Here is a 14824-nt window from a genome sequence, read left to right as displayed (position 1 = left end):
TCTTGGAATTCTCCAGATAGTCCATTTTCCAAAGAACTTGCCTGATTCAGATGTATTTAATATATACATAGAAAAATGCACATTACATCAGTTTCTATTTTTCTTAGTTTTTACATCTATTCAATTTAATTCAGGTCACATTTAACTTTTAGGTATGTCAGCAGCAGCTGTGCTAATTCCAGCATGAGTTATGACAGGCTGTAAACTATTAAAGTCACTGTTCCCATGGATGTAACAGCCAGCAACACCTGCACTGCAAAGGTGTGAGGAGAGCTTTGGTGCTCACCTACCATCATCCTACAGCTGCAGCATGCTCTTCACAGGGAATGGCAGTGCAGGAACCCACACTGCACACACCCTTGCCTGCTCATGCACCCCACTTCTTCTGAAAGACAACTTCTCCCAGGCTGCACCATGGGCAGCTCCAGCAGCAGTTCCCAGTTTTGCAGCACTCCAGCAGCTGCAGTTCTCTTCCCTCCAGTCCTGCTGGGCTGTCCAATGGAGGTGACAGCACAGCCAGCAACTGTCCCAGGGGTACCAACGGGATGCTGACAGGGAATGCTGCAAGGAACAACACTCAGGGAGGGGCTGGCAAAGGGTTCAGTGTTCTGTGTATCAGCAAAGAACCAGGAACTACAATTTCATAATCAAGCCCTCTGGTGGCAGCAAAAGAGGATCTGATTGAGCAGCCCTCTGCTTGCAGAGGAAGTGCCTCTGCCCCAGGAAGAAAATTCAGGTACAAACACATCCATCCTCACTTTGTCTACTATCATTTTTTTAACAATGCTATTACCTTCTTCATGGTTTTATGGTTTTAAATTTCCTTTCATGACCTGTGCACTTCACCACATGCCAGCTGACACAGTCTGGGCCCACGAGCAGGGAGCTGATGGACATCACTTGTGATGTGGCTTCCACACCAAGCAACATGATCCGCTGGGTTGACAGAAACTCAGCATCATTTTCTCTGAACTTTGGGTCAGAGCCATGGGAAAAACCCACAGTGGTTCTCCATCCAGCTCAGTCTATCTGACCATACATTCTGATGAAAACTCTCATGGGCAGTTACCCCAATAGGCTTTAAAATTAAAATTACTGAATGTTAGATGATACTCAATTTTTTGATGAGCTACCCAGTGAATAACACAGAGCTAAGGCAAGGCAACAGACAAGGAATCAGCAGAGGGTTTTCTAGAAGACATTTAGTCTGTAGCACTTCACCTGGAATTTTAGAGCATATTATTGTGTTTTGCAATCTATGGAAAAGGCTTTCCAGACAGAATTCACTGCTAATAAAAGAGTAACAAAGAAACTCAAGAGAATGCATTATTAAATGGATTTCCAAGAATTAAAATGGAAGATATTAAAACACAGCTAACAGCCCAATACAGCTTGTAATTAAACCTGAATTCTCAGCTGTAAGAGTCTGGTTATTGAAGGCTAAAAAAACCCCCAAAATTAAAAATCACTGGGGTAGTTCTTTATCTTCAGAAAGAAAAATATGAGCCAGACCAGCCCTACAGAATCAGCCACAAAGCATTTTTCCTGTGATTTTGATCACCAAAAGCTACATTAGTTCCACATAGCTGAAAGTAGTACAGCAGGAAGTTTTAAATATTTACTTCCATCAGAGAATTCTGCTTTTTTATATCCCCACCCTCTGTGCTGGTGCTGAGGAGGCAGCACCGGGCAGTGGATGCCAGGCAGGGACACCCCCAGGACAGGAGATGCATTTGGAGCTCAGCAGGCACAGACACTGCTCCATGGACCCTTCCTCTCAGGAATGCTCCCAGCTGAGTGCTCAGGGAAGGGCTTCAGGAGCACCTGGGCCTGAGACCAACAGGAACATGGTGATATCTCACAGGAATGCAGTTTTCACTTGCAATGCACCCTGGCCTGCTCCTGACTGATGTTTAGGGCAGGATGGGAGGTAATTCCCTTCCCAAAGCCATCAGAGATTGTCAGGAGTCACCCAAAACTGAAACAGAACTTACAGATCAGGCGTAGAAAGATCAGTCTTTGCAGAGATTTTCACTGATAGAAGAATTCATTCCTCCAGGTAAGAGAGCACTTTGCTGTTCCTGTAGCATGGACTGTGGCCATTCAGCCTTTCAGGGGGCTGTAATTCTGGAATTGCCACACTAGGAAGCAAACATCCCTAAGCACAGGAGCATTCTGTCCCCAAAAAGGCCTGGCTTTCTCCAACTCTGCCTGCCTGACTCCAAAGGCAGCACTCACACAGTTACAATTTGCAGAGCCCCAGCATATCCCAGGTACTTTGCAGTAAGCTAGAACTCAACTTCTTAACCTCAGGAGATCAGTGCCAGGACATCACTGCCACTTCACTTCAGGCTATAAAACCCTGCCCTCAGGTTCCCCAACTCCTGACTCCTGCCTCAGGGTTTCTGGAGCAGCACCACCATGACATGTGCCCATGTGTTTTCTGCAGATGTGGGGCAGCTCCAGCTCTTTCCTGCACATTTGAGCCATGTTCCCAAGAACATTACAGAGGTGCAACACAGCCTAACAAACTCTTGGAGGGATTGCTGGAGCTGAGCCTTCACACCCCAACCATGGAGAGGCAGAGTCACACTCCAGCACAGCACAGGATTTGCTGTTTGCCATGATCCTCACTCTTAATTTGCCATAGAAACCTCTGAATTGCAACTTTCCTTTTATTGTCTTTCCCCCATAGTTAAGCTCTCCCTAAAGAGCAAGGTTTGTAACACTCACTCAAACATCTTGGGTGAGCCGACACCACACAGCAAAGACCTCAATCCTTTCTCCTTGCAGTCCAGCTGCAAATAAACTCACCATGCCTCTGCCTTCAATAAAAGCAGACAAGGTGTCAGAGTATCCCCAGGGGGAGCCAGCCATGCCAGGGAAACAGATGTGCTTGAATGTGACTGAACTTCTGTAAAACTATCCCTGCCATGGTAACACTACACACAAGTGTCCATTCTTGGTTTAGTTTATCTCACCTTACATCCTGATGAAAACTCTCACAGGCAGTTACCCAAACAGGCTTTAAAATTAAAAGTACTGAATGTTAGATGATACTCATTTTTTTGCTGAGTTACCCAGTGAATAACACAGAGCTAAGCCAAGGCAACAGACAAGGAATTAGCAGAGGGTTTTGTAGAAGACAGTCTGTAGCACCTGGAATTTTAGAGCATACTGCTGTATTTGAAAATCTATTCAAATCTATTTTTTATCTAGAAAGCCTTTCCTACATTCTCAGGTAGTGCAGCCACCCAAGCCTCCCCACAGAGCAGTCTGTCCCCAAGGGATGTGGCTATGAGCAGCAACCAATTACCATGGATCAAATCTGTCTCTGGTTTAAAATGGCACAGTTCTATTCAAATTTGAACAGCTTAAAGAATGCCAGTTCTGTATTCCAGCTATTGCAAATACAGCTAAAGAGAAGCTGTGATTGGAGCATGGTAGATACCAGTTACTTTTTTCTTTTCTTTTTACTTTTGAGTCTGCTAGAGGTTTTGGTGGCATTTCTTCTCCTGCACACTGGTAGGAGGTTGAGGAGATGTGAGAAATACTGCAGAAACCGTGGCAATGCGCTACGTCCCACTAACTGGGACTGTCCTGCCTCTGCAAAAACAGAAAATAAACTGCAGTTGGTTTTGGTTTGGCCCCAAGTGCTTTTGCAGCACTGTATCACTTTGTCTTGCTTTAGCCAAAGCATTTTCCAATTAACTAATGAAGACTCCCCTATCACAAATCAACCACAGACATTTAAGGTACTGGAAGGTCTGCTGGTTTTCCTTAGTGAAATTCAATCTCCTGACATGTACTTAAAATCCCAAATGTACACTGAATTTCCTTAGTACTTCAGGGATAACATTTTAAATGCATTTCCTTAGACCAAGCCTACTGATCCTGAGTCTCAAAACTCAAGTCTATCTCCATGCTCCTGAAGTCAATCAGGTGAAATTCTGATTTTAGACAAAGAGCCTGCCAAGGTTAGAGGTTAACACCGAACACTGTATTTTTCAAGTTAACTTTCAGTGTTTGTCCCAAGCAGTTTAGTACAAGGAATTTGAAAGGACTCCCACAGCTGGGGAAAGAATACATAACTTGCTTTAAATTTCTGTATGTGGAAATAGTGTATTTATAAAAAACAGAAGTGATGATTTGCCTTTTTTATACCAAGTTTCCACAAACATATTGTTCAAATCATGCCCCAAATTCTTCAGTGGAAGTAAACTGCCAAGTCTTGGGTATGAACAGAAATAATAACTGAATATTTATAAATAAATATTATCTGCAAATAAATGTGTTTATAAATAACTTAATTATTATCTGGACAATGACCCTGGGAAAATTATGAGGTCACAAGGCAGATCACTGGCACATTGTATTATTCACTGTAAAACTAATTTGTCCAAGGGTGAATCCCTGAGCTGAAAGGCAAAGTGAGTTCCTCAGCTCCTCTGTTCAGTCAAGAGTGTTAAAAATTCACTCTCAACTAATCATTTTTTATTTAAAATATGCTTTGAAATTGCATTTTTGCAATAAGGAAGATATCACAGGTGAGTCAGAGATTGGCCTTTATCACCAACTCTGTCTCTTTAGGCCGTCAGAGCCTCCTAAGCTATCTGCAATATTACACTAATTTTCACTAAAAATAGACTTCTCATTTTTCACATTTATCCAACATGCACTTGAATGTTTAACTGTATTTATTCTAATTAAAGGATAGCATTCATGTCAGAAGAGTTTACAAAGCAACAATCTCTTCTACAGATAATTACTTTACAAGATTCTGCTCAAAGAATGAAGTAAATTTACCAAGTCTTGAGAATTCTTTCATATTCAGGAAAGCTCATGTGGTGCCTTTTGGCCTAAAAGGTAAGAATAGTTGGGGGTTTTGTTGGTTTTCAAAACCAGCTTTGAAAAGTTTTCATCCTGCTCAAATTTGCTTTTCCAGCACCAGCATGGCTGTCAAGAGCATTTCAAATGTTTCTGCATTAAGTGCTGCCAATAAAGACACCAAGATTTGCAGACCCCACGTTCCCTCCTCTCTAACCAAATCAAAGCTCAAGTGAGTAGGGTTGTCAGGAACACTTCTACAAGCAGAATTATTTCTACACCAAGTAAAGCTTAAACATAAAGAAACACAAATCCAGGTGAAGAAGAAAGTAAGTGCAGCAGAGAACTGAGAAAGATGTAATATTCCCTACTTAAGCATTCTAAGAAATTAATTTAAATCTAGTGCATGGTAAAAATGGTGTTGGTAATTTCAGATATTTCTTCTTTTTTATTCTGAGTAACAGAGTGAGCCAGACAGTTACCAAGTTGTGAAATATCTGCAGCAATCACTTTGACAAGCTGGATGCCATTTCTGTTTCTTAACTGATCAATGTAAAGAGCTAAAGGTTTATTAATAGATTTTACTTGGTCAAGATCTCTGGAAGCACCGTGGGTGAGAAAATACTTTGAAAATATAATCAGAGCTCACCCTCAGCACTCAGCTGAGCTGGCAAGAGACTCTGGACAGAGCAGGAGTTTGTCTCATCAGCTGAGCCAGGCACAACTTCCATCAGAGCCCCTGTTTTCTTTATTCCCATCAATCCACTGTGGCTGTGTGCAAACCACCAGCTCTGAACACAGAAGAGCTCGTCTGTTCTAGAAAGCATTACTGGGGAGGTCAGTGAAAGTACACACCAGGCAGGGACAGGGATAGCCAGAGGGGCTTGTGCCAGTAATACTGAGAGGCTGTGGGATAAACCAAGTATAAATTAAACTGCTTTTAAATGATACTTAACGTTTGTCAAGCAATCTTTGTGTCCACTCATCTGATCTAGGCAAATCTGCCTCTAACCACAAGCCATGGCTCTGAATCCTGCTGGAGTCAGCAGACACGCTGAGATAACCCTGTGTTAGTGGGAGGTCAAGTTGGGCCTGGAAAGAGGCAGCACTGTGGGCTTTATTCTACCAAAAATACCAGTATTTCAAAGGTTTACCTGTTCTGTGTGGGGAAAACACAAAACCTTTCACACAGGAGAATAAGGTCAGTCCACTCCACATTGTCACTTTTAAAGGTGAGATTTATAGCCCAGCCAGCCCAAGTGCAGAGCTGCACACTGTGCACCCTCCTAGGTGTGTGGGGACAGAAAGGCAGAAACTTCCACTGGTACTGAAGGGTTCCATTTGCAGCTTGGAAGAAGCTTGGATTGATGTAAAAACAGAAGTACACAGATATTAAGCAAAAAAATGACAGGCTTATGTTTCTATAGTTGTAAGTAAGAATATGCCTTAAGTAAGAAACTGTATTAGATGGTAAAGAATTTTATGGTGTAGTAATGTGATTGTATAGGGTTAGCTAGAAGTTTAAGTGTTATAACAGAAGCATATGTGTGTATGTGTGACAACAGTTCATTGGACAAAGTATATGCAATGTGGCAGAATCAAATAAAGGTGATAGGTTAGAAAAACAAAATTAACTTCGTAGCAACTTTCTACTGGATCAAAATGTTATATATGGCCTTGTAACAGAGAAATCTGTGACTACTTTGGCTAGGGCTGAATTCCTGCTTCTCTAAATCTCAGACCTCGAGTCTGAAACTTTAAATCATCTTTAGTACAATAGCAGTCCCATCCCTTCATTTAAAGTGACAATGATAGGGTGAGAAATGTTCTATCCCTCATTTCATCCCTCACACCCAGAGCAGCTCCAGCAGACAGTGACAATCTCCCCATAGCACAAGAGGTTTCTTGGCAATCTGGGAGACACTTCAGCCTTCCAAGCCAGAATCCAGATTTATTTTTTTTCCCCATTTTGATGAATCAACATGCTTCCAGTGAAAAACAGTTAAATAAAATAAAAATGGCTCTCCATGACTTACTCTGGAGGCTACCCCACCTTGCCACAGCAATTTCTCTAAGAAATCACACACACATCACACTAGACCAAAGATATTTTGCCAGCACTTACCCCCAGCCTAAACAAGGAATACAAACCAGCAAAAAGGAGATTATTTTGTGTCTTTTGGCACTTAAGGCTTGGAGAGTAGCAGGAACAGACTGCTCCTCCACCCTTTAGGTATAAAGTACCTGCAACACAAATAAAACCAACCCAAAGGCCTAATTTAACGTCATGACAGTTTACATCAAGATCATCCTACTAGCACAGTAAAACCTGCAACAAACTGCCAGGTTTGCTTTTATATAAATAGTTCAATATATATCTGAATTATTTCACACAGAGAGACTCCACTGAACAAGGCACCAGGGTGGGAGGAAGGTTGGAGAACTGTGTAGAGATTTTTTTACATTTACATTTAAGCAACTACAGGTTTTATCTCAGCAACACCTTCCTCATATAATTCCCTTCTGCTGAAAAATGTAAAATTTAGTATTTGATCAGCTGTGTTAAAACACTGATTCCTGCTTGAAAGAGAATTTAATGCATGGCATTTTTCCATTGACCTGCTCATTCCACAGAGTCTACAAATGCTGTTTTCATCACTGCTGGTACACAGGACTAGCAAAGGAAAATCAGAAAATTCACTTCCAACTACTTTTATAAAATACACTGTTACTTTTAAGTCTTCAATTTTGACTTGAAATAATGCCCAAAATACAATGTTCTGAAAAATACCAAAAGCCAAACATCATATGGGAATCCTTTTCATCCAACAGACAAAGGCACCATGCTTCCAACCCTACCCTATAGTTCTAGGAGCAAGGATTGGGTGTATCAGTATTAAAAACTCTCTTACTGGTATCTCATTTAACTGAGATTCTGAAGAATACATTTTCAGTCCAATATCTCCAGGCTTTGATAGGATTTATCCCTCTTGTTTATATTGCTGTATTGCATACCCATTGCAAATGAAAGAAAATGAATTTTACTTCCCTCCAGGAAGAATCATTGGCTAAGACAGACTGAAGGATCAGATAAGACTTTCACTTTCTATCTTTTCAATAGGACTTTAAGTGTGACCTTCCCTAAGAGGAATAGGTATAAAGTCACTCTGTTGGACTCTGCACAAGAAAATAAACTTTATCTTGGAGATTTTCCATAGACTCTAACCATGTCTGGATTGTTTATGTTAGAAGAGTTTCAATGATTGAAGCACTACTATATTATTACGGTAGTATTTTAATTGGAAAGTTTCAGTTTTCTGACTAAATAAGGAGTGTTCTTTTCTTCTGAATAATAAAAAAAAGCATACAAAAGAAACAGTACCTGCCCATCACTCCTTATTTAATAAAAAATATCCCAAACTTGCCAAAATCAAAGAGATACTGTAATAGTATCAAATCAGTGTTAAATTGCATCTGAAAAATGCTGTGCCACTGGAGCAAGTTGGTGACTAGATGACATTGAGTATATACCAAATCCAGAGGTTTCCCCCAAGAAACTCTGAAATCAAGTACTAATTACTTGTATTCAAGTCCCTCAAGCTGAAAGAAAATGTTGAGTGCTGCAGTGTTAAAAAAATGCCTTTGCAAGTCAAATATCCATGTTTCTGTCCATTACAGAAATGTTTTTCAACTACTGACCTAATCCATCCATTTCAATTGCCTGGACACATCACAGTAACAGTACTAACTAAAAAGAAGAAAGTCTATCACTGCAAGGGAGATGAGAGTGTGATTTCACAGCAGGAGGACTGTTCCCAACAATGAGGTCATTCCTAACCAGCAGTGGGCATGGGGTGTCCATGAGTCAATCCAGAAAACTGCATTCCCTAAATCAGAACAGAATATGCACAGAATACAACCCAAAATGCAATTTGAAAACAAAAAGTGGGAAAAAAACATTTTTAGAGAGCAGCACCAAAATATTGGAAGGTAATTCTGTGCCTCTTCTCGAGGCTGAACTGTAAAAGGTTTGGTGAAAATTGCTTTGGTGAAGCTGCCAGCAGCGTTCAAGTGACCCCAAACCCAGCCTGAGCCCCAGATCTGTCATCCAAACTCCTCAGCACCCAGGCCAGAAGGACACAAATCATCCTATCAGAACTGGGTGAGCTCCTCATGCCTTCAGTCAGGCTTCCTGTGCTCATTTTGTGCCATGTGAAGAACCACAGCTTGCTCCTGCCTTTCTCTGTACCTTCATACAGAAGTTGCCTCCTGACTCACATTTGCTTCTCATCTAGAGCTGGGGCTGGATAATTCAAACATTGCTCCTTCCTGGGGTTAAATTTTCTATCAATAACTGGCACATTAATTACAGTAATTTCACGACTATAAGGCACACTCTTTTGACTAAATTTTTTCCCCGAAACCGGAAGTGCGCCTTATAGTCCGGTGCGCCTTATCTGATGGACAAAGTTGCAAAATTTGCCAAACCAGAAGTGCGAGCCTCAATGGGGGGGCGGTGCCGCGGGAGCGCCGAGTCACGAGGGGGGGCGGGAGCGGGTGGCCACAGCCGGCTGGAGCCAAGAGGGGAGGGAGGGAGCCAGCCCCGGCACGGGCCCGGGCAGAACAAGAAGCCGGGCGGTGCTGGCCCTGGCCCGGGCGAGGGGGAAACGAGAACCCGGGCGGCCCTGATCCGGGCGCGGAGGGAACGAGAAGTGTGAGCCTGCAACAGCCCCGAGCAGAGCCTGCCTGGCGGCGGCATCAAAGCAGCAGCGGCGAAGCCCCTGTGGCCGCCAAAAGGCGGTGCCGGCCAAGACGCTGTGGCCGCCGAAAAGTGGCAGCGGCGAAGCGGTGGCGGGGAAACCCCCGCGGTCGCCGCATCCCGGCGCTAGCCGAGCCCCCACGGCCGCTGAATCGCGGCGCCGCTGGAGCCCCTTGCGGCCGCCGAAAAGCGGCGGCGGCGGCGAAGCGGCGGCGGGGAAGCCCTCGTGGCCGCCGCATCCTGGCGATAGCCGAGTCCCCGCGGCGCCGAGAAGCGGCGGCGGGGAAGCCCCTACGGCTGCCGCATCCCGGCGTCGGCCGAGCCCCCGCGGCCGCCGAATCGCGGCGCCGGCCGAGCCCTTTGCGGCCGCCGAGAAGCGGCGGCGGGGAAGCCCCGCAGCTGCTGCATCCCAGCGCTAACCGAGCCCCTGCGGCCGCCGAGAAGCAGAGGCGGGGAAGCCCCTTGCGGCCACCAAATCACGGCAGCGGCCGAGCCCCTTGCGGCCCCCAAATCGCGGCGCTGCCGGAGCCCTTTGCGGCCGCCGAAAAGCGGCGGCGGCGAAGCGGTGCCGCCTGAGTCCCTGCGGCCGCCGATTCGCGGCGCTGCCGGAGCCCCTTGCGGCCGCCGAGAAGCAGCAGCGGGGAAGCCCCCGCAGCTGCCGAGAAACGGTGACAAGTGGCGCAGCCCCGGGGATGCGGAGAGAAGCAGCGCGGCCACGGGGAAGCAACGGGAAGCGTCGCCGCCACCGCTGGCCGCAGGGAAGCTGGGATGCAGCGCCGTCGTGCGGTGGGAGCCGGGTGCCGTGAGCCGTGCCAGCCGGTGCCGGGGGCGAGCCGGAGTGCCGGGGCCCGTTGCACGGGGAGGGCGCCTGGGGCTGCATTTAAAGGCTACACCGATCTTTGAAAAATGTTTGCAAATTGAGCACCTGCCAGCAATTCGTTACTTTGTTGCGTGCCGCGTGGCTCCTCGCTGCAAAAAAAAAATTGCGCCTTATAGTCCGGTGCGCCTTATCTGATCTACAAAGTTGTGAAATGTACCAGCTCCTGGGGGGTGCGCCTTATGGTCGTGAAATTACTGTACATTTAATGAAATGCCTACATTGAGTTCAATCTCTTGACAGTTTCCAGGACTGAAATCCTTAGAATTGTTTTTCCTTGATAATTGCATTTAAAAAAACATAAAACAAACAAACCCCACATCACTACCCACAAAAATAAAGCATACAGACTTATCAGTTTATCTTACAAAGCTGAAATCCAGCCAAATGCTCTGACACAAGGTTCTGCAGGTTAGAGATCATCTATAAACATCACTGACTTCTGTTACTTTCTTCACACCTTTTTTCCAACATGGGTCAATCAAAACCTGCCCTGACCTTTTTGAAATTTGTGGTGAGGAAGAAAGGAACAAAACCAACAAAATATCCCAAGTCCAGGAAAATACCCTAAAACTTGAAAAATACTGCAAGAAGAGAGACAGCATTTCTTACATAGTTTACAGTCACATGTGTATCTAAATTGTTTAGACTGATGGCATGAGAACAGTGGAAGTCAAACATGCTTTAAATATGCTGAGGTTAAATGATTATCTGTGTTTTCCATACCCAGATGCTGCTTGCTAAAGCCTAAGGAAATGAGAAAGGGGACAATGAAAGTGCTACACTCATAAAAACTGGAAGTCTCTAAAGGAACACATTTTGAGAAAGTCAAATTTGTGATTTGCCATTTCCTCCCTCAGTCAGCTCTCACAGGCCCTGAGAGCCCAACAAAACATGGCATGGTCTGTTCAAGCTCATGGACAGGTGTCCCCTAATCCCCCCACTCCGCAAAATCCCAACAAAAACAAGCTAAGGAACAAAGGGGAGAAGGAAGGAAAAAAGTGTGGGTCCCCACTGGCTGCTACAAAACATCCTTCTTTTCTGTTCCAGGTAACCTGGTTTAAAAATCATTTACATGTCCAAGTTTTTACCCTACAACTGAAGTTTCCTGAGAAAGGGACTCCAGGTAGAAAAACAGCTGCTGTAAAATATCTCCTCCCCTGTCCCCCCTACACATCAAACCTGTACACTGCAGTGATAGGAGTGTGCATTTATATACTGCAGTGATAGGAGTGTGTATTTATGTATTTATATATTTATACACTGCAGTGATAGGAGTGTGTACTTGTACCTTTTGACTCCTCACAGCACTACAAAACCACAGCAGACAAGGTGAAAGGAGAATGAGGATTTTAGTGTGTCTCAAAGGCTTAGGCAATACCAACCTCAAAGTCTGCCCCACTCAGAGCAGCCCACCCCAGCTAAAACCCACCCTGCACCCCTGGGGAGACACCAGTGCCATGGAAAGCTGTGTCTGACCAGCAGAATCTTTCTACTTCTACCATCACCAATGATATTTCAGATCAAGCTAACTGGCATTAACAAAAAGACCATCTATTTTGAAAACTCAGAAAATTTCCTCTTGAAATGGAGAGGAAACAAACACAAAACTCCCTAGAGTGATTTTCAGAATGGTTTTCCTTGCTTCACTCCAAATAAATCAATGTTTGATGTTCTGATCCAACAATTTTGTGTAGGATCCAAGTTAGAAATGGCTATAGCACAACAATCATTAGGCTGATTAATTAATCATTAATTCATTAGTGCATGGATGATTTCTTACATGAAGTCTTGGTTCAGGACAAGATGCTCAAAAGAGCAATTAAGAAAGAGAAAGTACTCCCAGTGCAAATATTTCTGATTTTGTCCTGAACTGACACTGGAGGATTCCTAGCAAAGCCATCCCTTCCTGCTCTCTGAAGAGCAGGCTAGAGGCACAGTCCCAAACCAGTGGGAATCTCGTTTTATGGTGTATTTAACTGGCAGCTCAAACTTCTTTTTCCTGCAAACTCAATGATTTAAACACGACAAAACCCAATCCAAAGAACTAAACTAAAAATAAAAAGGTACAACTCTAATCCTGTTTATCAGACCTCAAGTGCCCTCTCTACCAACTGACTGCACGATCCTCATTTCTGAGGAATAATTTCCTATTGTTTCAGGCTGCATCTGTGTGTCAAATTGTTTTTAAAGTTCCAGTTTGTTTTTCCTAAAGAGTTGGCGTGCCAGTTAGCACAGAGCATAAATAATGCTCGGCTTTGCAGCAGCAGTATGAAATGCAAGGAGTGTGGAGGAACCAGGAGCTGCAGCTGTGCCAGCCCCACAGCCCCAGTAACCCTAAACTCAAGTTCAGCCAGAGCCAGCAGGGCGATCCATTTGCTGACCCACAGTCAATAAAAAGGCTCTATTTTGAGTTCAGAGCTGTTTACTACTGCTGGTATTTAATGCCCTGGGAGAGCAGGAGGAGCAGAGGAATGCATCTTCAGGCACCACCAGGACAGGTTTATGTCCCACATGGGGACAGCAGTGACAAGCCCAGCCTGTAAAACAGGTGGAAAAAGGAGCAGAATGTGCCAGCAAGCAGGAGATCTATGTGTGCTGCTGTGTGGCACTGCTGGCTGCCCAGGCAATCAACACTGGCAGAGAACACATAAATGTACAATATTTATGTGTTATTATATTTTATATTATTTAGCTGCCTGATATGAATTTAACCTTTTTGTTTTCCACTAAATATGTTAACTACAGACATGGATCTAGGTTTGGTGGTGGGCTGGGCTTGGGTTTTTTGCTGCTGCCATCTTTGAGGTAGGTTGTTTATGTTTCCTTTTTCATTTATTTTTCCTTTTTAATTCAACATATGGGGACCCTGTTAGTCTTTACCCTGCTACTTTTCCCAGATTCCCATCCTTTTCAAACTTGAAATTTTTCATGTCTCCAGCTCTGGGAAATTTACAGACTAACAAAGTAACATCGGCTTTCCCCTTCATGCCTTTCTAAAACGTGTATCAGTAATCCAAGTGGTTTGGTTTTTTTTAAAACAAACTAAGATAAAAATTACAAGTAACTTCCCCCCTCCCAGGAAACTGATACAGAAAATTTTTGGGTTGGTTTGTTTGGCTTTTCTTGCTTTCCTTTTAGTCAGAAAGCTGCTTGTTCTCAAAGTTAACTGTGTATCCAGCAACTTGTCACAAGCAAAAGAGATTCTAATATGGAAATACTGATTAGAAATACTGATATTCTTCCTGTTTCCTCTCCATTACTTTTACAGTACAAACTTCAACCAGCATTGCAATCATTATTTGGAATATTGCTTTGTAGCCAAAATCTTCAAACATATGCCCTACAATTAATTTGTAATGACAATATATATAGAAATATTGAAGTTATTTTTGGATGTGTTAGACATGCATTTATCTCTAAATAGCTCAGCTGTAATTAAGTTGAAGTTATTCACACATGAGCAAACTCAACAGAGCTATGTGGGAGTCAGAACCCCCCTTAATGGGACAGACAGTAAGTGTCACATCTTTGCTCCACGTTGGAATTATTCAGTAAGCTCCTACAAAACAACTTGTGACCATGAAAATTGTTTTAAAGCAAGAAAACAGAATGCTAGAATTTTGTCTTTTATAGCTGCTACAGACCACAAATCCACTTCAAAAAGAAACATCATGAAAGCCAACACAATGCCATGAAACTTCCCAGTTTTGACAAGAAGAACTGTTTGGAGAACATTCACTGGCACACTTCCAAGCAGCTCTCAGTGCTAAATCTGATGTATACTTTGACAGTGACAGTAAAGATACAGTTGTGTTCTAAACATCTCTTTTCTCCTCAGGGTGATGTTGCCTCATGTTTTACAGAGTAAAAGCAATGACAACAGCAAGTTCAGCTCGTGGAAATGCAAGTGTATATTCCAGTTTAAGTCTAAAGGGTGATGGGAAAGACACTAAGAAAATACAGAGGGGAAAAAGATTAGCTGAGAAACTGGAAAGGTGTTTTGACCCTTCAGGGTGCCAACAGCAGTGCCTCAGAATGCTGAACCATCAGAAGGATGTGAAGACACCTTTTTCACCATTACAGCACATTTTTACTCATGACTTTACCTTTCCACAACATCCTCTCCATTCCAGCAGGTCGAGCTGTCTCTCATCACCAGGTCTCCATCACAAAGCCTCTCTGCTATAGAGGCATAAAAGGTTTGGGAGCGCTTCATGTAACTGATGAACTCTCTGCAATGCAGGAAGAGCACAGTTAACAACACACCAGGAAACTCTGCACTTAAACCCCCTGCCAGCCCAACCCTCCACCAGATCAACACTTCAGAAAATAACAAGTCTGAATTAATTTCTATTTCT

The 14824-nt window shown here is 43.7% G+C and overlaps 1 protein-coding gene across 1 annotated transcript in view; it reads right to left on the bottom strand.

The window, feature by feature from the left end:
- LOC117000876 (glypican-5-like) overlaps window positions 1–14824 on the bottom strand; it is a 335608-nt gene that overhangs the window by 197179 nt on the left and 123605 nt on the right. Inside the window, exon 6 of the mRNA XM_033068932.1 lies at window positions 14573–14698. Within this exon, the coding sequence (XP_032924823.1) occupies window positions 14573–14698 (126 nt within the window). The remainder of the gene's footprint in view (window positions 1–14572; window positions 14699–14824) is intronic.

This window comes from Catharus ustulatus, chromosome 10, assembly GCF_009819885.2.
Source record: "Catharus ustulatus isolate bCatUst1 chromosome 10, bCatUst1.pri.v2, whole genome shotgun sequence".
Taxonomy (NCBI): domain Eukaryota; kingdom Metazoa; phylum Chordata; class Aves; order Passeriformes; family Turdidae; genus Catharus; species Catharus ustulatus.
The sequence above is the reverse complement of the archived record's forward strand: the minus strand, read 5'-3'. Positions and strand labels throughout refer to the sequence as shown.